The 26,211-nt window shown below is 48.2% G+C and overlaps 1 protein-coding gene across 2 annotated transcripts in view; it reads left to right on the top strand.

The window, feature by feature from the left end:
* The window catches only part of ABCC1 (ATP binding cassette subfamily C member 1), a 193,459-nt gene that overhangs the window by 153,800 nt on the left and 13,448 nt on the right, over positions 1-26,211 (top strand). For both annotated transcript variants that reach the window (XR_004443005.1, XM_033235630.1), the window contains exons 21-26: positions 2,458-2,593; positions 7,092-7,299; positions 10,531-10,841; positions 17,849-18,048; positions 20,753-20,879; positions 21,757-21,858. Coding sequence is in view for 1 of the 2 variants with exons in the window: in XM_033235630.1 (XP_033091521.1) it covers positions 2,458-2,593; positions 7,092-7,299; positions 10,531-10,841; positions 17,849-18,048; positions 20,753-20,879; positions 21,757-21,858 (1,084 nt within the window). In the remaining variant the exon portion in view is untranslated. The remainder of the gene's footprint in view (positions 1-2,457; positions 2,594-7,091; positions 7,300-10,530; positions 10,842-17,848; positions 18,049-20,752; positions 20,880-21,756; positions 21,859-26,211) is intronic.

Here is a 26,211-nt window from a genome sequence, read left to right as displayed (position 1 = left end):
ATTTAACCATCTGTCCATGCTTCTGACACTCGTGTTCCCTACATGGTGTGGGTCTTTGCTCAGATCCCTTGGTGGGGCCTGGAAGGTTCAGGCTTTATGAAGCAGCATTCGATTTAAAACTGTCTCAAGGCCAGGTGTGGTGGCTCATGCTTGTAATCTCAGCATTTTGGGAGGTTGAGGCAGAAGGATCACTTGAGGCCAGGAGTTTGAGACCACACTGGGCAACACAGCAAGACCCCATCTCTACAAAAAAGGAAGTATGCTTGTGTTTGATTATAGAGGGTTTCCTTAGATCCTCAGGGATTTATACCCTATGCAGTGTGTTAACCATACTAGTTTTTAAAAATTGGCTAAGTTGGCCAGGCATGGTAGCTTACGCCTATAATCCCAGCACTTTGGGAGGCTGAGGTGGGCGGATCACCTAAGGACAGGAGTCCGAGGTGGGTGGATCACCTGAGGACAGGAATCCAAGACCAGTTTGGCCAACATGATGAAACCCTGTCTCTACTAAAGATAAAAAAATTAGCCATGCTTGGTGGTGCATGCCTGTAGTCTCAGCTACTCAGGAGGCTGAGGCATGAGAATCACTTGAACCCAGGAGGTGGAGGTTGCAGTGAGCCGAGATCGCACCATGGCACTGCAGCCTGGGTGACAGAACAAGACTCCGTCTCAAAAAACGAAAACAAACACACAAAAAACCCCAGAAAACAGCAAACCAACAGCAACAACAAAAATTGACAAAGTCAGAAACTAAACATATCTGACCCCAGAGATTTGAGAAAGGATCGCGGACCTGCGGTTGCTATAGGGGTCAGGAGAGAGCAAAGACGGTGCGGCCTCGCACTGTGCCTGGAACAGACAAACACCTGGTAGATGTCCCTTTTGCCATTGTTATCATCTTACACAGCCTAAATTCTAGTGGGAGGCTCCAGACAGTGCATGAGTGTAGAAGGATATAAGATTTTCTGTCCAAGGTGTGTGACTTGTGAAGTACTATGTCATGAAGCAGGAAGCCCCAGCTCCTCATCTGAATTCTAGATTCCATCCAGAGTTGGTTCTGATTCTTCCCTCTGCTCCCTGAAAACTCACTCTTGCTTTTGGATTTGAGGGCCGCTTCCACCTCACTTGGCCTTAACCAGAGACCGTTGCACAGATCTCATGGGTACGGAAAGGTTACCCACCCCCAGACCCTAGTTCAGAGAGGGGAGGTGCTGGAGGTTTATTCAGCCTTCAGGAAGTATTTTCAGGGAACACAGTTCTGGGGGTGCAGGGATGACTCACATGGGGCTCCTGACCTCAGGTAGCTTGTAATCTTGTGCAGGAGGTAAGTAGGTAGAGGAAAGTATAGAAATTTCCACGGCCGTGAGCCACAGCTATGTTTTGCATGCCCTCCATAATTTCTTTCTTTCTTTCTTTTTTTGACATGGAGTCTCCTTCTGTCACCCAGGCTAGAGTACAGTGTGCACTGGCGCAATCTCAGCCACTGAACACTAAACTGGGGGCAGTGCAATCTGTGATCATCTCTGGGGGTCTGCATAAAGCTGATGACCCCTGATGTGCAAAAAGTGCTATTTTTTTTTTTTTTTTTAATTTGAGATAGAGTCTTACTCTGTTGCTGAGGCTGGAGTGCAGTGGCGCAATCATGGCTCACTGCAACTTCTATCTCTGGGATTCAAGCGATTCTCCTGCCTCAGTGTCCTGAGTAGCTGGGACTACAGGCACGTGCCACCATGCCCGGCTACTTTTTGTATTTTTAGTAGAGACGGGGTTTCACCATGTTGGCCAGGCTAGTCTTGAACTCCTGGCCTCAAGTGATCTGCCCGCCTTGGCCTCCCAAAGTGCAGGGATTACAGGTGTGAGCCACTGCACCTGGCCAAATAGTACTTTCTGAGTAACACGCTTCCGTGAAGGAGCAGCCAGGGCAAGTTCCCACCCCAACCCCCACCACATTTGTAAAACTAGAAAATTGAACTCGCTGGGTACTTTGCTCTGTGTTTTTCATCATGTGTTACAGTTTGAATCTTTTTCATGTTTGAAAAATGATCTGTGATGCACCCTTTCTGTTTTATCTTTTATTGGTAGTTTGTTTGTTTGAGATCAATTAGAATTGATCTCAAAAAAAAAAAAAAAGAAAAAAAGGGAAGCACGCACGTTTTGCATATCAGCGGTCATGGGCGTTTTGCAGCCTCCCAGAGATCATCACAGATTGCGTTTCCCACAGGTCTCGTTCCTGCCTGAGACACTGCCTTTCTCTGGGGACCTGGAACCCCGGGGAACGACATGGTGGGGTGTGGTGCACATGTGCATGTGTTCATATATATGTTTACATGTGTGCATGTGGAAACACTCCGTCTGTTATGCCATGGTTCAGACCCACAATAGCAGCCCCAGCAGGGAGCCCTCCAACCCTGCCCGAGGCATCCGTGCAGTTGACACCCCTGTGCTTTGCTTCTCCAGACAGCTCAGCAGCTCCTCCTCCTATAGCGGGGACATCAGCAGGCAACACAACAGCACCGCGGAACTGCAGAAAGATGGGGCCAAGAAGGAGGAGACGTGGAAGCTGATGGAGGCTGACAAGGCGCAGACAGGGCAGGTGAGATTCGCTCCTTAAATGATGATGGTGGCTGGAGTTGACGGAGCGCCCGCTGTGCACTGGCACTGTGCAAAGTGCCTTGTCTGTGTACACTCACGTGTCCGTCACAGCACACCGCTGAAGGTCCTGTTTACAGCCCCAGAAACTGAGGCCGGAGAGGCTAAGTGACTGACCCAAGGTCACCGCTGGGCAGTGGCAGAACTGGGATTTGAACCCTGGCAGACTCCAGGGTTGGTACTTGTAGTGTCTGCTCTACTGGCTGCCTGAGCAGCTCAAGGAGTCTCATTAGCTAGGGGCAAGCTGGATGCTTTAAATCAGGGCTTCCTGCAATGTGGGGTTCAGTTGTGCATGAGGTGGTTTCCGGCTGTGCACAGACACATTAAATGACAGATGAATATTTGTTTCATTTCTTTTTTTTTTTTTTTCTTTTTCTTTTTTTTGAGATGGAGTCTCAGTCTGTCGCCATGGCTGGAGAGCAGTGGTGTGATCTCGGCTCACTGCAACCTCCGCCTCCTGGGTTCAAACAATTTTCCTGCCTCAGCCTCCTGAGTAGCTGGGATTACAAACACTCGCTACCCCGCCCAGCTAATTTTTGTGTTTTTAGTAGAGATAGGGTTTCACCATGTTGGTCCGGCCGGTCTTAAACTCCTGACCTCAGGTGATCCACCCACCTTGGCCTCCCCAAGTGCTGGGATTAGAGGCGTGAGCACTGCGCCCTGCTTATTTTTCATTTCTCATTTGGTCCTAATGATTACGTCCCTGAGAAAGTCTCAGTTGGGTCCTACCCTGCCTTCAGTACCTAACAACCGCTAGCCTCTCTTTGTAACAAGGAGACCGGGTTTTGAGCTCCTATTTTATTGTTTTTAAAGATCGTCTATTTTGGGCAAATGTTAATAATTCTCCATTTGTGGTGGTGCTCCAGTTTATTTTTAAAAATAAATGTGGTTATGTTTAAAAAAAAAAAACAAAAAACAAAAAAAACACAGGGAATTGAATTTTTAAAGTAGGTAAAAAATAAGCATGCAGATAAAGAAAAACAGAAAAACCCGTGAAAGGTGGTAGTGGGGGAGTGAGATTGGGGCGCCTTTTCTTAGACCCGCCCGGATGTGTCCAGAACTTCCCAGGACTCTGTTCCTGGCTTCTTAACTTGTCATCACAGTCAGGACCATAACAAGGGGCAGAGGTGACTGTGGTGTCCTCTCCCACCTTACCCTTAGTGACCTTCCAGGAAGCCAAAGAAATTACCCCAAATCACAGGACATGGGAAGGAAGGGCCAGAGATGCCAGGCCCATTTAATCCTCACTTAACTCCGATTTTATATTCAGGGAACACCAAAGCCAGGGGACCTGTAACTTGTCAAAGTTGGACCAAGAGTGGAGCCAGGCACAACACGCTCATCATTTCTTTGTTTTTTTTTTTTAATTTGAGACGCTGGAGTGCCATGGCGCAATCTGAGCTCACTGCAACCTCCGCCTCCCGGGTTCAAGTGATGCTCCTGCCTCAGCCTCCCTAGTAACTGGGACTACAGGCATGCGCCACCATGCCCAGCTAATTTTTGTATTTTTGGTAGAGATGGGGTTTCACTATGTTGGCCAGGCTGGTCTCAAACTTCTGACCTCATGATCCTCCCGCCTCAGCCTCCCAAAATGCTGGTGCTGGGATTACAGGCGTGAGCCACTGTGCCTGGCCTTTTTTTGTTTTTTTTAATTTGTTTTCTTTTTTTTTTCTGAGACAGGGTCCGACTCTGTCACCCAGGATGGAGTGCAGTGGCACAATCATGGCTCACCGCAGCCTCCACCTCCCAGAGTGAAGTGATTCTCCCACGTCAGCTTCCCGAGTAGCTGGGACTACATATGTGCACCACCATGCTTGACTATGCTTGACTAATTTTCTTTATTTTTTGTAGAGATGAGGTTTCACCCTGTTGCCCAGGCTGGTCTTGAACTCTTGGGCTCAAGTGACTTGCCTGCTTCCCAAAGTACTGGGATTACAGATGTGAGCCACCACACCTGGCCACACACTTGTCATTTGTGACCCCTGAGCCCACCACATTTCACTGCTCATGAGAAAGAGGTTCCCGAACTCCGCAGGCTTATTTCAGGGACGGCAGCAGCTTGGCTGCATATGATGAGTGGTGAGGTAAACACATTCTTAATTATGACCTGTCTCCTCACCCACATATTTCATTTTCCAGAATGGAAACTTGAAAACTCAAAAGCAATCAGTTAGACACCAGACCTGTTATCTTTCACCTGTTACCTTTCAGCTAGACCGTAGGGTCAGATGATTTTTGTTTTTTTTTTCTGGTGGGGGGCAGGGCCTCACTGTGTCGCTCGGGCTGGGGTGCAGTGGTGTGACCAGTGCTGACTGCAGCCTTAAGCTTCTGGGTACACGAGATCCTCGTAGGTCAGCTTCCTGAGTACCTGGGAGTATAGGCGTGGACCAGCACACGTAGCTAATTTTAAAATTTTGTGTGGAGACAGGCTCCTACTGTGTTTCCCAGCCTGGTCTCGAACTCCTGGGCTCAAGTGATTCTCCTGCCTTGGCCTCCCAAAGTGCTGGCTTTATAGGTGTGAGCCACCGCGCCCAGTTTCCAGATGATTTTTACGACCCAAAATTCAGCATGAGAAGCTTGAAATGACAGTGAGCACAGACATGGGTAAAGATCGCTGGAATTTCTTGAAACCAAGCCAGGTGGTTTAGGCAAGGGCTGGCCTAAAGCAGAGTGCCCTGTCTGTCGTGTCAGGAGGCTAGACTGATTTGTTTAGACCCGTGCTGGGCACCACAGGGAATGTACGAGGGAAAGAAACTCCCACATTTGCCCTCCGGAGCGAGCTGGGCACTGGGAAGATGGGTGAGACGATGTTCTGTGCTCAGAGGGGAAGGAACTGGGGGAGACTGGCCCAGTTGTGGTGTGGAGGTGACACTTGGCCTTGGTTGCCAGGCAACATGTCACACATTGCTTAAAGCTCATTGGTGGCTTCTGCTTTCTGTCAGTCTTGGCATAAAAGTTGGAATCATGACCCGAGTCTCCCATGCCATGTGTGGTCTGACTGCAACCGGTTTCTTCAACCTCTTGTTCGTTGCTGCTCCATGATCTCCTGGCTCCAGCCACCAGTGCCTTCTCTCAGTTACCCAGATGTGCTGTGTTCCCTCCTACCTCAGGGCTTTGCATGTGCTGGTTCCATTTTCAGATGGTTTAACTCCTTTTTTTTTTTTTTCCTGGAGGCAGTGTCTCCCTCTGTCACCCAGGCTGGTGTGCAGTGCCGCAATTTTGGCTCACTGCAACCTCCGCCTCCTGGGTTCAAACGACTGTTGTGCCTTAGCCTTCTCCTGAGTAACTGGGACTGCAGGCACGTGCCCCATGCCTGACTGATTTTTGTGTTTTTTGTAGAGACAAGGTTTCCTCATGTTAGCCAGGCTGGTCTCGGGCTCCTGACCTCAGGTGATCCACCGGCCTCAGCCTTCCAAAGTGCTGGGATTACAGGCATGAGCCACCTTGCCCAGATAATACCCTTTATTGTTTTTATTTTTTAGAGACAGAGTCTCTCTCTGTCGCCCAGGCTGGAGTGCAGTGGCTCAATCTCGGCTCACTGCAACCTCCGCCTCCCAAGCTCAAGCGATTCTCCTGCCTCAGCCTCCCGAGTAGCTGAGATTACATGTGCCTGCCAACAGGCCTGGCTAGTTTTTGTATTTTAGTAGGGGAGGGATTTCGTCATGTTGGCCAGGCTGGTCTCAAACTCCTGACCTCAGGTGATCCACCTGCCTCGGCCTCCCGAAGTGCTGGGATCACAGGCGTGAGCCACTGCACCTGGCCTTGGTTTAACTCTTCGATGTCACTTCCTTGAAGAAACCTCCCCCCCAATACCTCTCTAGACGGCATTAGGTCAGGATGTCCAATTTTATACTCACGTGGAATTGTGCGCCATTTACAGCCCTTCTCAGTGATGATGCATTTATTTGATGGGAGCCTATCTCACCATGCGACTGGAAGCTCCATGTGTGAGGGCAGAGACCCTATTTTTTTTTTTTTTTTCTTTTTGAGATGGAGTCTCACTCTGTCACTCCGGCTGGAATGCAGTGGGGCAATCTTGGCTCACTGCTGCAACCTCTGCCTCCTGGGTTCAAGCAATTCTCCTGCCTCAGCCTCCCAATTAGCTGGGATGACAGGTGCCCACCACCACACTCGGCTAATTTTTTATATTTTCAGTAGAGGCGGGGTTTTGCCATATTGGCCAGACTGGTCTCAAACTCTCTAGCTCAGTTGATCTGCCCCCCTCAGCCTCCCAAAGTGTTGGGATTACACGTGTGAGCCAGGGCGCCTGGCCCTCGACTTTGTTGACTGCTGACTTTGTCGAATAGCTAAAGGGGAGGGTGTTCTAGGTAGGAGCAAAGACAGGCAGCTGGGGGACACAGTGCGGGTGAAGTCCCTGACCTTGTGGGGCTGGGGCTGGGTGCGTGCGTGTGCTAAGCTGCCTGATCTCCCATGGTCTCCAGGTCAAACTTTCCGTGTACTGGGACTACATGAAGGCCATCGGACTCTTCATCTCCTTTCTCAGCATCTTCCTTTTCATATGTAACCATGTGGCCGCGCTGTCTTCCAACTATTGGCTCAGCCTCTGGACTGATGACCCCATAGTCAACGGGACCCAGGAGCACACGAAGGTCCGGCTGAGCGTCTATGGAGCCCTGGGCATTTCGCAAGGTGAGTGCCACTGTCCCCCACCCCGCCCGATTTGGGCCCCTGTTGTGGCTTTGTCTAATTACAGAAATGGATCCTTAGAGTCCTCAGGGTTTTGTGCGACCCCAAACCAAGCCACACCCAAAGGAACAGTAGCTGTCAGCCAGTAGACACTCACACATTTTAGAGTCAGTGTTTGAGTGCTTTGTTCATATGGGCCTTGGTGGTAGATGGGAGGAGTGCTCCAATGTGCCCATTTTACAGATGAGGACAGTTGAGAACAGAGGCCACTGGAAGCACTGTGGGTTGGGAAGGACCCCCTTGACCCTATTTGCTTTGTAAGGGTGACAGAGCTTCTGTGAGGTCTCATTTGTGGACTTTTGCCTGCTGAGCGAGGGCAGAAATTGGCTCATACTAGTAATTCCCAATTATGGGCACTGTTGTCCCCCAGGGATGTTTGACAATATCTGAAGATGCTTTTGGTTGTCACAAGATTGAGAAACCCTGCTGTTGGCCAGGCATGGTGGCTCACACCTGTAATCCCACACTTTGGGAGGCTGAAGTCAGAGGCTTGCTTGAGGCCAGATGTTTGAGACCAGCCTGGGCAACATAGTGAGACCCTGTCTCTAGAAAAAATAGATAAGTAAAAAAATAGGTAAATAAAATAAACTACAGGTGCACGTGGTGGTATGTGTCTGTAGCCTCAGCTGCTTGGGCAGCTGAGGTCGGAAGATTGCTTGAGCCCAGGAGTTTACAGTTCGAGCCTACAGTTCGACCTGTGATTGCACCACTGCACTCCAGCCTGGGTGACAGAGCAAGACCCTGTCTCAAAAAACAAACAAAAAAAAAACCCTGCTCTATACGGGTCTGTGTGGTTCTATGGGAGTCCTCAAATGCAGCAGCGTTGATAATAACAGCTGGCGTTTATGGAGCATTTACTTGGTGCTTGGCTGTGTTCTAAACACTTCCACGTGTTTTAACTTATTTTATCCCTGCAGCAGTCCTGTGAGGTAGGAGTTAATATTTCCCCCATTTTGGAGATACAGAAATTGAGGCCCAGAGAGGCTGAGTGAGTTGCCAAAAGCCACACAGCTAATACATGGCAGCATTGGCATTGAACAAGGCAGTGTGGCTCAGGAGCTCACGCTGTTATCCACTGTGCTATGCAGTATGTGAGCTGTGTTTGCAAATACACATGTATGGTCCATATGATATATTCACAGTAAATGGATAGTCTTGACACATTTGAGCACTTTCTGTATGCCAGGCACATTGCCAGATGGGGACTTTACATTTCACAGTACTCTGAGGTTAGCGTCATTGTCCCATTGTACAGTTGAGGAAACTGAGAGATTCAGTGACCTATAGGAGGTCCTATAGCTGGTAAGTGGCAGAGGTGGGATTTGGCAGCGTTGGCTGCAGAGCCTGTCACTTGAGCCCCTGCCTACTGGGTGTCTTCCTATAAAGAGGCCGAGACAGAAGCCTCTGTTGCTGCTCTGGAACGTGCAGTGGCCTCCTGTGCATTGTTTGAGAGAACCACCAGTGTCTCGGGATCTCCAGGAGGCGGCTTTGGGAAGACCTGCTGATAGCAGAGCACACATGGATTCCTTGACTCTCTCAATCCCTACCCTCCCCTTTCCTTGCCATTAGTGGAAAGGACTGTGGCCTACAAATTATAATTGAGGGAAGATAGAGAACAGAGAGGCTGTGGTATTACCTGAACTCACACAGCAACAATGTCTGTTCCAGAGCTGTCCTGTCTGGTGCAGTAGTTGCAAGACACAGGTGGCTATTTTAATTTCAATTGTTAAAATTAAATAAAGGCCAGGGGCAATAACTCACGCCTGTAATCCCAGCACTTTGGAAGGCCAACGCGGGTGGATCGCATAGTCCAGGGGTTCAAGACCAGCCTGGGCAACATGGCAAAACCCTGTCTCTACAAAAGTACAAAAATTTGCTGGGCATGGTGGCACATGCCTGTAATCCCTGCTACTCGGGAGGCTGAGGTGGGAGGATTGCTTGAGCCCAGGAGGTCGAGGCTTCTGTGAGCCATGATCACAGCCCTGCACTCCACCCTGGGTGACAGGTGAGAGAGACCCCCTCTCAAAAGAAAAATAAAAGTAAAGATTTATTCAATGAGACTAGACAGGTTTCAAGTGCTCAGTAGCCATCATTTCCATCATTTCAGAAAATCATCTTAGATAACACTGTTCAAAAGCAGCGATCCCCCGCCTTTTTGGCACTAGGGACTGGTTTCATGGAAAGGGTAGGGGATGATTTCGGGATGAAACTGTTCTACGTTAGATCATCAGGCATTACTTAGATGATCATAAGAAGCCCACAATGTAAGTCCCTTGCATGCGCAGGTCACAATACGGTTTGCGCTACTAGGAGGATCTAATGCCACCACTGAGCTCACAGGAGACAGAGCTCAGGGGGTGATACCAGCTCACTTGCCCACCACTCACCTCCTGCTGTGGGGCCTGGTTCCTGACAGGTCGTGGACTGCTGCCAATCTGTGGCCCCAGGGTTGGGAACCCCTGGTCTAGAGGAATATGGCGTGTGGATTAAGAGCAGGCTGTCTGGATTAATATCCCACGTCTGCCTCTGATAGGCACAGTATACTAAGGGCAAAGGCATTCATTCACCTATCTGGACTTCAGTTTTCTTATCTGTAAATTGGGTAGTCATAGAAGTTATTCGGAGTCATCATAAAAATTAGTTACATGTAAAACCCAGCACAGTGCTTAGCACATAGGAATACCCTCTGAATAATAGCCGCTACCACCACCACCACCATCATCATCATCATCATCATCATCATTATTATTATTATTTTATTTATTTTTGAGATGGAGTCTCACTGTGTCGCCCATGTTGGAGTGGAGTGACGCAGTCTCGGCTCACTGCAACCTCCACCTCCCGGATTCAAGCGATTCCCTTGCCTCATCCTCCTGTGTAGCTGGGATTACAGGCGCCCGCCACCATGCCTGGTTAATTTTTGTATTTTTAGTAGAGATGGGGTTTCACTGTTTCAGCCAGGTTGGTCTCAATCTCTTGACCTCAAGTGATCCACCCGCCTTGGCCTCCCAAAGTGCTGGGATTACAGGTGTGAGCCACCACGCGTGGTTCCTCATTATTATCATTGTTAGAAGTTGGGAGTCCAGGCCTGCCTTGTCCGCACGGCCGCTCCTCCCTGCAGTGCCTGGTCAGCTCCCCCTCCGCATTGTGGAGTTTAACTCCAAGTGTCTGCAGGGATCGCCGTGTTTGGCTACTCCATGGCCGTGTCCATCGGGGGCATCTTAGCTTCCCGCTATCTGCACGTGGACCTGCTGCACAGCATCCTCCGGTCACCCATGAGCTTCTTTGAGCGGACCCCCAGTGGGAACCTGGTGAATCGCTTCTCCAAGGAGCTGGACACGGTGGACTCCATGATCCCGGAGGTCATCAAGATGTTCATGGGTTCCCTGTTCAACGTCATCGGTGCCTGCATCGTTATCCTGCTGGCCACGCCCATCGCCGCGATCATCATCCCGCCCCTCGGCCTCATCTACTTCTTCGTCCAGGTAAGGGGTGAAGTCTTAGTGTTCAGGACAAGCCCTACTGTGCCTTATACACCAGTGTTACCTAAAGCCTTGTTTTATCTCACCGTGTCCTCAGTGTGGTGCTTTTGAAGCATGTACATTTGTTTTTGTCAGTTTCGAATACCTAAATTGTTTTTTTGCTCACAATAACAAAATGCACTTTTTTCCTAAGTTTTATTTTTCCACCTGTCAGTTCAAAAAGGAAACAAAACCTATCGCTATAAAGATAACTTCATTATTAAAATTTCTTTTTTTTTTTTTTTTGAGACAGAGTCTTGCTCTGTCGCCCAGGCTGGAGTGCAGTGGCACAATCTTGGCTTACTGCAACCTCCACCTCCCAGTTCAAGTGATTCCCCTGCTTCAGCCTCCCGAGTTAACAGGCGCGCACCACCACAGCCGGGTAATTTTTGTATTTTTGGTAGAGACGGGCTTTCACCAGTGTTGGCCAGGCTGGTCTCAAACTCCTGACCTCAGGTGATCTGCCCACGTCGACCTCCCAAAGTGTTGGGATTACAGGTGTGAACCATGCGCCCAGCCTAAAATTTCTTTAAGTATAAAATTCTTTAGTTCCGGCCGGGCACGGTGGCTCAAGCCTGTAATCTCAGCACTTTGGGAGGCCGAGACGGGCGGATCACAAGGTCAGGAGATCGAGACCATGCTGGCTAACACGGTGAAACCCCGTCTCTACTAAAAATACAAAAAACTAGCCGGGCGAGATGGTGGCGCCTGTAGTCTCAGCTACTCGGGAGGCTGAGACAGGAGAATGGCATGAACCTGGGAGGCGGAGCTTGCAGTGAGCTGAGATCTGGCCACTGCACTCCAGCCTGGGCGACAGAGCGAGACTCCGTCTCAAAAAAAACAAAAACAAAACAAAACAAAAAATTCTTTAGTTCCTAAGCCTCCTGCAGGAGACAGGAACTAAAGAAAAAACATGAATAATAGCAGCTTAAATAAGACAGATGTTTCTTTTTCTCTGTCATAATAGAAATGTAGAGGTAGGCTGTTCAGGGCTGGTATGGCAGCTTCATGAGTTAAATATCCCAGATACCTGCTTTTATTTAAACATTTTAATAATCTTACCATATTTATACAAGCCTTCCATTCTTAAGTTGGCCTCATGGTCCACGGTTGCTGCTGGAGCTCCAGCCATTATATCTATATTTAAATCAGCAAGACCAAGGAAGGGAAAGCAGGGCAAGGGAGCATATGGGTGCTGAATCAGCACTACTCCCTTATCTGCAGGCACACATTCTAAGACCCCTCCTAACAGATGCCTGAAACCGCAGATAGTATTGAATTCTACATATACTGTTTTTTTCTCTACATACATACCTATGATAAAGTTTCATTTGTAAATTTGGCATAATAAAAGATTAATAGCAGTAATTTATAATAAAATAGAACAATTATAACAGTATGCCAGTATCACTACTCCTGCACTTTAGAGGCGTTATTTTTATTATTATTATTATTATTTTGAGACAGAGTCTAGCTCTGTCCTCCAGGCTGGAGTGCAGTGATGGAATCTTGGCTCACTGCAACATCTACCTCCCATGTTCAAGCAATTCTCTTGCCTCAGCCTCCCAAGTAGCTGGGATTACAAGCATGCACCACGCCCAGCTAGTTTTTGTATTTTTAGTAGAGACGAGGTTTCACCATGTTGGCTAGGCTGGTCTCAAATTCCTGACCCCAAGTGAGCCACCCGCCTCAGCCTCCCAAAGTGCTGGGATTACAGTCATGAGCCACTGTGCCCAGCCAGGAGCATTACTGAGTAAATTCGGGTTACTTACACATCAGCACTACAGTACCATGGCAGTCAGTCTGATAACCGATATGGCTGTTAAGTGACTAAACTGTCAAGGAGGGTCTGCAGCAGGGATCCGCTGGACAAAGGGATGATTCACGCCCCAGATGGGACTGGGGGAGATTTCATCGCACTCCTCAGAAGGGTGCACAATTTAAAACTTATACATTATTTATTTCTGAAATTTTTCATTTATTTCATTTCATGTATTTATTTCATTTCATTTACTGTTTTTCTGTCTCAGTTGACCATGGATAACCAAAACCATGTGTATTAGTTTGCCCTCATGCTGCTATGAAGAAATACTCAATACTGGGTAATTTATTGAGGAAAGAGATGTAATTGACTCACAGTTCCGCACGGCTGAGGAGGCCATGGCAGAAGGAGAAGCAAACATGTCCTCCTTCACATGGCGGCAGGAAGAAGAATGAGGGCGCCACGAAGTCAGGGAGCTCCCTTTTAAAACCATCAGATCTTGTGAGAATTAACTCACTATCATGAGAACAGGTTGGGGGAAACTGCCCTTATGATTCAGTTATCTCCAGCTGGTCCCTCCGATGACACATGGGGATTAGCGGAACTACAATTCAGGATGAGGTGTGGATGGGGACACAGCCAAACCATATAGCCGTGGAAAGTGAAACCTTGGATCAGAGGGACACCTGTACATCTCATTGTCCAGAACTTAGTCATGGGACCACCTCTATTCACAAGGGACCCTGGGAAGTGCTGTGTTTCAGCTGGGCACACAGCACTTCCCAACAAGAAGTTTCTGTTGGGCCTGGGCGTGGTGGCTCATGCCTGTAGTTCTAGCCCTTTGGGAGGCTGAGGCGGGTGGATCACCTGAAGTCAGGAGTTCGAGACCAGCCTGACCAATATGGTGAAACCCTGTCTCTACTAAAAATACAAAAATTAGCCAGGTGTGATGGCATGTGCCTGTAATCCCAGCTACTCGGAAGGCTGAGACAGGAGATTGCTTGAACCCGGGAGGCGGAGGTTGCAGTGAGCCAAGATTGCGCCACTGCACTCCATCCTGGGTGACAGAGCGAGACTCTGTCTCAGAAAAATAAAGAAGTTTCTGTTGGGAAAGAAGGAGAAATTGTGTAGGCAGTCAGTCGTCTCTGCTGCATCCCTTCTGCAGAAACGGTTATATGTTCTTTGTTTTTTAAACACGTGTGGTTTCTTAGCATATCGCAGGATAGATCATGTTTTCAGTTGACAGGTGGAGCATCTTGCTAAGTGGGAGAGCTGAGAGTGCAACCTCAAGTCTGTCCAGTTCCAAAACTGTGCCGTTACCCCTAAAGGATTAACTGCAGCACAGTTGCCAGTAGGGATGGGTTGTTTAGATGGGAGCGTTCTAGCTGCAAAGCAAAACAAGAGTAAGAAACCATGAGGTATGGCATATCTCAAACCATGCTGTACAGCTGTTCAGGTGACATCCAGGGGGCCTTGGTTCAGTCATCCGGCCCTTGCGCCCCACCGCACTGTGGCCTATTGATTGAAGAGAACAAACAGTGATAGAATCAGAGAGTAGGTCGAGTTCCCGGAGTCTCATTATATCCCCTTGAAATTGGTGCCAGCATTTTTTTTTTTTTTTTTTGCATTTACTAAAAATGTTATCTGTGTTCATATGCCAGCTGGAAAATTCCCTGAAAGACTTAAAAAGAAGACTCCAAAACAGGCCAAATGCAGTGTTGAGGGCAACTTAAATGTCTGCCAATAGCAGGACCTTGGGGACACTGTGGAGCGATACGGCTTTGAGCAGGGGTACACCATGGAGCGATGTGGCTTTGAGCAGGGGTACACAGTGGAACAATGTGGCTTTGAGCAGGGATAATTAGAAGACACAGCTGTTGGAACACCAAGGATTTTATTTTTCAACAACAAAGGAAATGATTTCAGCAAAGGACCAAGTTGTATGTGCGCTGTCATCACTGAGATAAAATGCATAATGTGTGTGGGCAGGACTGGAAGGGAGGTGGATACATGAAAACATTGTCTTTTTAAGGGTCAAGATTATAGGATAGTAAATTTTTTAATGGCTTTTGGCTAAACATACATTTATCCTCTCACCAGGCAGTCTCATTCTTAAGTGTATATGGAAAAAAAGAAAAAAGCAAAGGCGGTGCTTAGAATGTTCTCAGCATCTTGACTCATAATTGCCCCAAACTGGAAACAGCTCCAATGTCCATTAACAGGACTGTGGAGAAATAAATTGTGATATAATTATACAATCTATGGCCGAGTAGTAAAAAGGAATGGAATGCGAATACACACAATTTGCGTTTATCTCACAGATAATTATAGTGATCAAAAGAAGCCAGACACAAAAGAGTAGGTACTTTGAGATTTCGTTTACATGAAGTTCGGTCGGGTGCGGTGGCTTACGCCTTGTAATCCCAGCACTTTGGGAGGCCGAGGTGGGAAGATTGCTTGGGCTCTGGAGTTCGAGACCAGCCTGGGCAAAATGGGAAAACCTGATCTCTACCGAAAATACAAAACTTAGCTGGGTGTGGTGGCATGCACCTGTAGTCCCACCTACTTGGGAGGCTGAGGTGGAAGGGTCACTTGAGCCTGGGAGGCGAAGGTTGCAGTGAGCTGACGTTGTGCCACTGCACGTCAGCCTTGGTGACAGAGCAAGTTGTCTCAAAAAAACATCAGATCGGCGGGGCAGGTGGATCACCTGAGGTCAGGAGTTTGAGACCAGCCTGGCCAACATGGTGAAACTCCGTCTCTACTAAAAATACAAAAATTAGCCAGGTGCGGTGGTGGGTGCCTGCAATCCCAGCTACTCAGGAGGCTGAGGCAGGAGAATTGCTTGAACCTGGGAGGCAGAGGTTGCAATGAGCCGAGATTATGCCAGTGCATTCCAGCCTGGGTGACACAGCGAGACTCTGTCTTAAAAACTAAAAAAAAAATCAGATCATTCCTGAACAAATATTCATCTCAGGTTAGATTTTTCCAGTAAATAAGGTTCAGAGGCAGCGGCAAGTGGAGGACATTGAACAGGTAATACCCTTTAGAGTGATTTGCATCTGGACTGTTCAGAAGGCAAGCCAATGAGAGAGGAAGGAGATGTGGTTCAGGGTAAGATGGGGCAGAACCACCTGGGCCTTCAGCCGTGCAGAGGGGTCTGAATTTCATGGGAGGCGTTGGGAACAGCTGGAGAAGAAATTATATCTGATCCATATTCCAGGAATTGGCAGAACAGCTATTCTGAGACTGCATGGGGTTGTGTAGTGCCTGGGTTTACTTACAGAGCTTCTGGGGCCCCAGGAGGCTCTCCATCTGTGGTTCCAATTAACGCCTGTGTCGCCACCCAGAAAGAAGCTGCCAACCACGGAGGCCTCGTAAAAGCCACCTGCTGCTGTTGATGCTCTCTTGGACTCTGCCCCAAAGCAGCCCAGTACACCTGGCACAGGGCAGGACGCAGGGAGGCTGAGTTCCTAGCAACCCTGTATTAGTTTTCCCAGTTCTGCTGTCGATAAGCAATTGTAGTTACCTTTTGGAATTGGGAACCCTGAGCTCACCAGTTCCTTTTGCATAGATGAGAAAACCTAGTCTAAGAGAGTGCAGTGTCCTCAAATGGCTGGTGCAGCCTGTGATCCACAGCTCCGCAAAGTTTCCAGAGGGTGGTTGGCTTTTGTTCTGAATCTAACGAGACTTAGCGGGCGGCTCTTGGTGCCTGGCACTGGCTGAATGCCCAGGTTGGGGCAGGCAGAGCAGATGAGACATCTCCCGGCGAGGGTGGGTGGAGCTGCTTATGAAACGTATCATCGTAGCCCAGGAGCTGGGACACTGACGCTTGGAGATGGTGCTCATGTTGGAGGATGGGAAAGGCTTCCCTAGGAAGTGACATTTGTGCTACCATGTACTGGGTGATGAGGAATGGCCTGGATGGGACAGGAATGGTGGTAGAGACAGACGGCCTGTGTACAGGATAGGAAGGGGAGAGTTACAGGACAAGATGAGTTGAGGGAAGTGTGGTTGGCAACTCTTAAGAGCACCCGGAGGCCATCGAAGGAGGAGGGTGACGAGATTGACCTTATTTTCATGGGCATCTCAGCTGGGCTGAGTGTGCCGGAACCGGCCATTGCAGGGACACAGTCACCCCCGAGGGGAGGTGATCAACAGGTGGAATTCTGTCACTTAATAACAATAGTCACCAGCTAACTGAGTGCTTTCTGTTAGGTCAAACTATATGAAATTACTAATATTCATTTCTTATCCATAGAAACAGCCATTTCTTAGGGTTCAACCTAATATTACCAGGCACTGTGCTTGGTGACATCATGTGTATCTATATGATTTATGAAATAATGTATCCATGCAAATATACATCACATGTAAGATTGTAATTCTTACATGTCACCCTCACAATGACCCTGGGAAGCAAGCCTTGTGGGGTTTTTTAAAATAATTTTTTATTTTTGTAGAGATGGCGTTTTGCCATATGGCTGGGCTGATCTCAAACTCCTGACCTCAAGTGATCTCCCGCCTCTGGCTCCTCAAGTGTGGGTATTACAAGCATGAGCCACCACACCTGGCCAAGCAAGCCTTGTTGTTCCCGTTTTACAGATGAGGAAACTGAGGCTTAGAGAAATAAAGTGTTAGCCGTGTTTATATTGCCAGTCAGTAGTTGAGTCAGGATTTGAACTGAGGTCTCGTTGACCTCAAAGCCTATGCCCAAAACCACACTGCTGGTTCCAGAAAACCCTAGAGGTGAAAGGCTTCAGAGAGGCAGTACAGGGTAGAGGTTAGCCCTTTGCAGTCCAGATGTCCTGGGTTTGAATCCCAGCTCTGCCCCTTGCTAGCCACATCACCTTGGGGAGGAGATTAACTAGCTTCTTTGTGCCTTAGTTTACTCATCATATATAGGAAGGAGCACCTCGTAGGTTTTTTGTGAGGGGTGAATGAACTGATGTTTGTAAAAATGCTTAGAACTATGCCTGGGGTGGTGGTCTTGGTATAAGCATGAGCTATTAATCGTAACCATCCTTGTCATTGGTGGTGCTATCCCTGTGCTTCACCAGGTGCGCGGGCACCCCTGTGACAGCAGCCCAGCTCTAACATTTTGCTTCCTGGAGGTATCGGTTACGTCTAGACTTTGTCCAGCACAACCCTGCCCTGGGAGGATGGGATGAGGGAACGTTCATCAACTCCCCGCATCTGTTCTCTACTCCAGAGGTTCTACGTGGCCTCCTCCCGGCAGCTGAAGCGCCTCGAGTCCGTCAGCCGCTCCCCAGTCTATTCCCATTTCAACGAGACCTTGCTGGGGGTCAGCGTCATTCGAGCCTTCGAGGAGCAGGAGCGCTTCATTCACCAGAGTGACCTGAAGGTGGACGAGAACCAGAAGGCCTATTACCCTAGCATCGTGGCCAACAGGTGGGCATGGTGGGCCCACAGGAGGAGGTGGAGGAGGCCGCCTTAGCACCTTGTGCCATTGCCTCGATCTCTTCCTCGTATCTTCAACTGGGTCCAAAGCCAAACCTGGGCCTTTGCAGAAAGGATGGAGAGAGGCTTGATGAGCGCGGAGGACAGATGAATCATTAAGGGCGGACAGCAGCACTGTAGACAGGTAGTGCCCGGGGCATTTAAGTGCAGGGACACAGTTGTTCTGGAGTCAGAAAGCCCTGCAGGTGCTTCCCATGAACTGTCGTCCTAGCGACGCAAGACTGTCAGTGACAGACTTTGCTATTGAGTATCTTCATGCTGCTGTTCCTGTCTGGGGGTGATCATGCACCCCTGGGTGAAGTGTGTCAGAAGCAATTTACTAATACTAAACTGAACCGTATGAGATTGTCATCTTGTGGGCCAGATGTCATGGCTAAGGCCTATAATCTCAGTACTTTGGGAGGCTGAGGCAGGAGGATCCCTTGAGGCCAGGGATTCCAGGCCAGCCTGGGCAACTATAGCAAGACCCCCATCTCTCTTAAAAAAAAAAAAAAAAAAAAGTAGCCTGTCATGGTGGTGTGTGCCTGTAGTCCTAGCTTCTCGAGACGCTGAGGCTGGAGGATTGTTTGAGCCCAGGAGTTCAAAGTTGCATTGAGCTATGATTGCACCACTGCACTCCAGCCTGGGCGACAGAATGAGATCCTGTCTCTGGAAAAACAAAAAAAGGAGATGGGGGTGGGAGATTGACCCCTTGTGGATCACAGATAATAGCATCAGTCCAAAAGAGGCAGAAGTTTGCTAATTGTTTGCTGAATTTAGAGAAGTGTCTGACTTACCCCTAAAATAGCATCTCTCTTACCCATTTGCATCCTGATAGACTTTTCTGGAAAAGTGTCAACACCTCGGAGGTGTCCCATAACCATGAGCCCGTCTTACACACTCTCATCCCCAGTATAAACCTGGGTGCGCCAACCCTGAAGGACGAGGGACCTTGACTTCCCTTGCAGAGTTTTTAGGGAGTTGTCACAATCTGGCTGTGTCTGCCGGAGTAGTAAGGATCAATCACATGGTTCATAAGGGCTGCAATGGAGAAAAGATCAACACCCCATCTTCCTAGAATGTTTTATATTAGAACATTAAAATAATAGTTATAGTGCTATATGATATCATACAAAGCCTAGCTTTAAACAAATAAGGTGGCCAGGCGCGGTGGCGCACGTCTGTAACCCCAGCACTTTGGGAGGCCAAGGCGGGTGGATCACCTGAAGTCAGGAGTTCGACACGAGCCTGGTCAACATGGTAAAACTCCATCTATATTAAAAATACAAAAAAAATTAGCTGGGCATGGTGGTGGGTGCCCAATTACTTGGGAGGCTGAGGCGGAAGCATCACTTGAACCCAGGAGGCAGAGGTTTCAGTGAGCCCAGTCTGCGCCATTGCACTCCAGCCTGGGCAACAAGAGCAAAACTCCATCTCAAAAAATCATAGAATAGCACAGGAGAGAAGAGAAGAATAAAATAAAAAGTAAAATAAAATAGTTCTGATGCTACGTGATACCATACGAAACCTAGCTTTAAACAAATAAGTTGAGGGGGCACAGTGTTCACACCTGTAATCCCAGCACTTTGGGTGGCCAAGGCAGGAGGGTCACTTGAGACCAAGAGTTCGAGACCAGCCTGGGCACTGTAGGGAGACCCTGTCCCTGAAAAAAAATAAATAAATAAACAACAACAACAAAAATTAGCCAGGTATGGTGGCGTGGGCCTATAGTCCCAGCTACTCAGGCTGAGGCAGGGAGATGACTTGAACCTGGAAGGTTGAGGCTGCAATGAGCTGTGGTCATGTCATCCACACTCCAGCCTGGATGACAGAGCAAGACCCCGTCTCAAAAAAACAAAACGACAGAAAACAAGATTTCCATTTCTATTTTAAAGGATAAAATAGTGTATTTTCACATTTTGAAATGAAGAAGAGTCTGGGTTTGGGAACGTTACAGTGATGTTTACTCGTGCTCGTTACCCTCTGCCCTCTCAGATCTGTCTCGTAGCAAGAGACTGTTATTTTCTACTTGTGTTTAGCCAAAAGGCTGAGAAATAATGATGGTTATTTTTAAATCACTGGTGTCTCTTATAGTTGATGTCTTCTTAGTATTTAGGAATTTCCAGGACGTCTTTTTTGTTGTTGTTAATGCATTATATATGTGTGTGTGTATATATATACATACACATGTATATTTGTGTGTGTATATGTGTGTGTATATATACACTATGTGTGTATATATATGTGTATATATACACATACACACAGAGAGAGAGAGAGAGAGAGAGAGATGATTACAGGCGTTAGCCACTGCGCCCGGCCTATATGGATATATTTTAAAGACTTTAATGAGAAAAAAGTTGGTTTTTAAAAAGGCAAGCTTCAGATTCCAGGGAAGATTGCCTCTGGAGAGCTGTGTTTTAATCCATGGGTTTGCCAGATTCATGAGGATTTACTGGCATCATGCCCTTTCGGCCCTCCCTCCTCTGCGCCCATTATGCATGTTTTGAAAAAGCAGTGCCAGAAAAGACTGTCTGGAACTATTGCGGAGTGACTTGAGTTAGCAAAGAATCCCCTTCTGCCCCCAAGAGCTGTAAGCCAAGTCTCTGTAAAGCTGACTCCACGCCTGTTTGTCTGCCTGTGTGTCTTGGCGCAGGTGGCTGGCCGTGCGGTTGGAGTGTGTGGGCAACTGCATCGTTCTGTTTGCTGCCCTGTTCGCGGTGATCTCCAGGCACAGCCTTAGTGCGGGCTTGGTGGGCCTCTCAGTGTCTTACTCATTGCAGGTAAGAAGGGATGCTCGTGACTGGATTATTAAAGTCTGTTAATGGGGGAGCCAGTTGTCCTTTTCTTTGGATTCCAACTCCAACAGCAACGGGGGAGAGGAACGTGGGAGGCATGGAGTTTCAGGAGTGGGTACAGCGCCTGGTGACCAACTACAGCAGGAGAGGGATTTGACATGAGTCCAATATTTCCCCCATCAGTCACCGAGATTCCTTGGTGGCCCAAGAAGATACTTCCAGCTACGAGGGGAATGCTTTTAAAACTATGAATTTCCCTCTAAGAACTGCTTTAGCTGCATCTCACGAATGGTGATACATTGTGTTTTCATATTGTCACCTGGTTAAAAATATTTTCCAGTTTCTTATTACTTTTGTGACCCATGAGTTATTTTGGAAACGTGGTATGTGCTTAGGAGATAGCAAGGTGGCAGGCCTGGGTGATGGCTATAGCTGGGTTTGTTCATTTCTGTATCTTTCTTACCTGTTTCATAATTCATAACTTTTTTTTTTTTTTTTTTTTGGAGACAGAGTCTCACTCTGTTGCCCAGGCTGGAATGCAGTGGCGTGATCTTGGCTCACTGCAACCTCTGCCTCCTGGGTTCAAGTGATTCTCCTGCCTCAGCCCCCCAAATAGCTGGGGTTACAGGCGTGCATCACCACAGCTGGCTAATTTTTGTATTTTTAGTAGCAACTGATGGGGTTTCGCCATGTTGGCCAGGCTGGTCTCAAACCCCTGACCTCAGGTGATCTGCCCGCCTTGGCCTCCCATAATTCATACTTGTTGAAAATAATTTGTTTCCTGTTATCTCAGTGGAAAAAGAAAAGAAAGAAAAATATGCCTGCTCATTCTAGAAATGCCACGTGACTCTTCCACTTGCAGGTCACCACGTACTTGAACTGGCTGGTTCGGATGTCATCTGAGATGGAAACCAACATCGTGGCCGTGGAGAGACTCAAGGAGTATTCAGAGACTGAGAAGGAGGTAGGCAAGGGCCCCTGGCCGGACCTGTAGGTCTTTGGTGTAGCTTTACCCCGAGGAGATCTCTGAGCCCTATCCTGTGCACCTCTGCCTCTGAGCAGGAGAGTGAACTGGATACCCCACCAGGTAGAAGTGCGTCTTACGCTTGTCCAGTCTTTTTGCAGCACTTACTTAGAGCTCAGTTTTAGGGTGAAAATAATTTACCAGCTTTCCCCAAGATTTGGGGTATCCATATACGAGACTGTGGGATGCTGTCAGGGCATTCAGAAGGTATTCACATTGTGAAGAAGGTCCCCCTCTAGTTCTCTTTCACAGTATCACAGAGAAAGTCTTGGTCTGGTGCTAGCAGGTCTTTAACACCTTAGCAGTTGAGATGATCTCCCTTCAACAGACAGCTAAACAGCAGCCTTCACACTTAGAGCCTCAACAGGATGGCCTCTGTCTATCAAAAATAACTTTCTGTTGTTTGTTATATATTTGGTTTTTTTGTATGTGAGATGGAGTCTCACTGTTGCCCAGGCTGGAGTGCAGAGGTGTGATCTCAGCTCACTGCAACCTCCACCTCCCAGGTTCAAGTAATTCTCCCGCCTCAGCCTCCAGAATAGCTGGGATTACAGGTGCCTGCCATCATGCCTGGCTGATTTTTGTATTTTTAGTAGAGATGGGGTTTCACTAAGTTGGCCAGGCTCCTCTCGAACTCTTGACCTCAGGTGATCCGCCTTCCTCAGCCTCCCAAAGTGCTGGGATTATAGGCTTGAGCCACTGCACCCGCCCTATTATTTATTTGTATGGGGGACTCCTGTTACGGAAAATACTACTACTTTTCCATTTGTGATTGTAATAAATGTTCCTCTTAAGTTGAGAAATGAAGCCCAAGTGACTTGGTTAAGCATATTAAAACAACAAGAGAATGAGTCCATGCATACTACACAAGTGGTGTAGCCAGGAAGTGACCAAAGTTTGCGAAACCCTGCAGTTGTTTAACCCCAGCCCTCTTTTGATAGATGGAGAAACAGGGAACCTGGGGAGTCACGATGGCGGATCCAAGGTCCCACATGGCTTGGTAGAACAGCCGGGACTAGCACCTGTGCCTCCAGTCTTTGATGTCGCGTTGCCCTTAATAACTGCCTTCTTAGGCCCTGAACACCAGCATGAGTAGGAACAGCAGTGATAATCACAGTAATGCCTGGCGACACCCCCACCCCCACCAGTAATGATAACAGGGACACACGTAGTGCCTTGTAGAATGTCAGACCCAGACCTAAACATTTAACACAGAGTAATATGCTCAGTTTACCCTGCCTTATGATTGATTTCTGAGACACAGTCTCACTCTTGCCCGGGCTGGAGTGTAGCATGATCTCACTCGCTGCCGCCCAGGCTCAAGTGATTCTCCTACCTCTGCCTCCTGAGTGTCTGGTACCACAGGCGCACGCCATCATGCCCGCCGATTTTTGTATTTTTAGTAGAGATGGGGTTTGGCCATGTTGCCCAGACTGGTCTCGATCTCCTGAGCTCGAGTGATCTTCCTGCCTTGGCCTCCCAAAGTGCTGGGATTACAAGCGAGAGCCACCGTGCTTGGCCCAGCCCTATGATTTAGGTGTTATTATCACCCCAGTTTTACCAGTGAGGAAACTGAGACAAAAAGGTGAAGTTACTTGCCCAAGATCACATAGCTGGTAAATGGTAGACCTAGGCATTGAGCCTGTACCTTCTTGGAGACACTGTCCAGTGCCATGGGGGTCATGCTACACAGCCTCCTGAGGAGATGCCCCTTGGGAGTGAGACCAAGGCCTCCGCAAGGTCTGTCCTCCTGAGGAATTCACAGAGGTGACCTCAACCCACTCCTTTAACATTCTAACTGGGTGAACCGGTCCGTGTCACGGGTGAGCATGGTAAGAATGGCGTGAGTGCCCCCGTGAGGAACCAAGGGTGCATGACACCAGCAGCTTCCAACTTGACACTAAAATTTATTTAATTCATTTATAGGGCATTTCATTAGGTTGGATTTGGCTTGTTTTTTGTTTTTTTGTTTTTTGGATGGAATTTTGCTTTTTTTGCCCAGGCTGGAATGCAGTGGCACGATCTCGGCTCACTGCAACCTCCACCTCCTGGGTTCAAGTGATTCTCCTGCCTCAGCCTCCCAAGTAGCTGGGATTACAGGCACCTGCCATCCCGCCCAGCTAACTTATTTCATTAGTTTTTATAATAGCCTCATTGACATGTGAATTTCACATGCCACGCAGTTCACCTAGTTAAAGCATGCAGTTTGATTGAATTCAGTTTTGTTTTTTTGTTTGTTTGATACTGAGTCTGGCTGCAGGCTGGAGTGCAGTGGCATGATCTCAGCTCACTGCAACCTCCACCTCCTGGGTTCAAGCGATTCTCAGCCTCCTGAGTAGCTGGGATTACAGGCAATTGTTGTATTTTTAGTAGAGACGGGATTTCACCCTGTTGGCCCGGCTGGTGTCGGACTCCTGACCTCGTGATCCACCTGCCTCAGCCTTCCAAAGTGCTGGGATCACAGGTGTCAGCCACTACGCCCGGCCTGAGTTCAGTTTTCAAAAGCATTTTACTTTTGACTGACTTTTATATTTTTAGAAGGAGTGTGTTTGACAAACCCAAGAGAAAGTAATCGTCCTCATTAGTCCTACCACTATTCTGTATTTACATGTATTTTTATATACAGATAGAAAGTTCCACATACTTCTCTCCATTCCCCCTCACTGTGTTGTTATAGCATCTCCCCTTCAATTATGTACATAAATTATAAAATAGAGATATGCTTGTTATTTTAAAAAAGAAAATATCAATATAGGGCTGGACACAGTGGCCCACACTTGTAATCCCAGCACTTTGAGAGGCCAAGGTGCGTTGGTCACTTGAAGCCAGGAGTTCCAGACCAGTCTGGCCAACATGGTAAATCCCATCTCTACTAAAAATACAAAAATTAGCCAGGCATGGTGGTGGGTGCCTGTAATCCCAGCTACTTGGGAGGCTGAGGTGGGAGGATCGCTGGAACCCAGGAGGTGGAGGTTGCAGTGAGCTGAGGTCATATCACTGCACTCCAGCCTGGGTGACAGAGCAAGACTCTATCTCAAAAAAAAAAATAAAAAACAAAAAAATAAGTTTATGGCAGAGAATGAAAGTTGGTTCCTGTTGCCAGGCACGGTGGCTCATGCCTGTAATCCTAGCACTTTGGAAGACCGAGGCGGGCAGATCACAAGGTCAGGAGTTCAAGACCAGCCTGGCCAAAATGGTGAAACCCCGTCTCTACTAAAAATAAATAAATTATCTGGGTGTGGTGGCACATGCCTGTAATCCCAGCTACCGAGCAGGCTGAGGCAGGAGAATTGATTGAACTGGGACCCGGGAGGCGGAGGTTGCAGTGAGCTGAGATCACGCCATTGCACTCCAGCCAGGGCAACAAGAGCAAAACTCTGTCTTAAAAAAAAAAAAAAAGAAAGTTTGTTCCTGTTTGCCCGGTTCCTCTCCTTCCCAGAGAAAGGCTCCATTAGCATTCAGGTGCATTTCCCCCAGAACTTTCCTGTGTGGATTCCCATATACCCCCACATGTTTGTTTGTTTCTTTTTCTTTTAACATAAGTGAGATCTACCTGTTATCCTGTGACACCTTTTCTTTAACCATGAGGCACCTTTGCATCCGCGTATAGTAATAGTCACTGCCTCTAAGGGCTGCTGTGAGGCTCAGATGAGATCATGGGTCTCAAGTGCTGAGCAGAGCAACTTGCATTAGGTGCATTGAAAGCACTCAGTAACACTTATTTGTTGGCCGCGCGCAGTAGCTCAGGCCTGTAATCCTAGCACTTTGGCTCACTGCAACCTCTGCCTCCCAGGTTCTAGTTATCCTCCTGCCTCAGCCTCCCAAGTAGCTGAGATTACAGGCTCCCACCCATCAGGCTCAGCTAATTTGTGTATTTTTACTAGAGCCAGGGTTTCACCGTGTTGGTCAGGCTGGTCTCAAACCCCTGACCTCAAGTGATCTGCCCTCCTCGGCCTCCCTAAGTGCTGGGATTACAGGTGTGAGCCACCGCGCCTGGCAACGCTGTTATTTTATGGCACATCTACAAAAGGGCTGCGTGTCTTGCCTAAAAGGTACCCGGCGTTTTCTTGTTGTGTGCTGTCTGCTGTGCCCCAAGCTTGGCCATATGCTCTGCAGCCTGGTTCAGCACCTGTGTGTGCCCTAGAGGAACGTGCACACCCCGAGGCTAAAACCACCGAACCTGGCCCAGGCCACATCCCGCTGTGGGCCTCAGGAAATGCTGAACTGAACTACTTTTCGGAAGGAGGGTAGTATGTCCCTGGGCAAGTCACCGCCCCTCTCTGTGCCTCAGTC

This window comes from Trachypithecus francoisi, unplaced genomic scaffold (genome assembly GCF_009764315.1).
Source record: "Trachypithecus francoisi isolate TF-2019V2 unplaced genomic scaffold, Tfra_2.0 Lachesis_group15, whole genome shotgun sequence".
In the NCBI taxonomy this organism is placed as follows: Eukaryota; Metazoa; Chordata; class Mammalia; order Primates; family Cercopithecidae; genus Trachypithecus; species Trachypithecus francoisi.
Note: the sequence above shows the minus strand (reverse complement) of the source record. Positions and strands in the feature narration are given on the sequence as shown.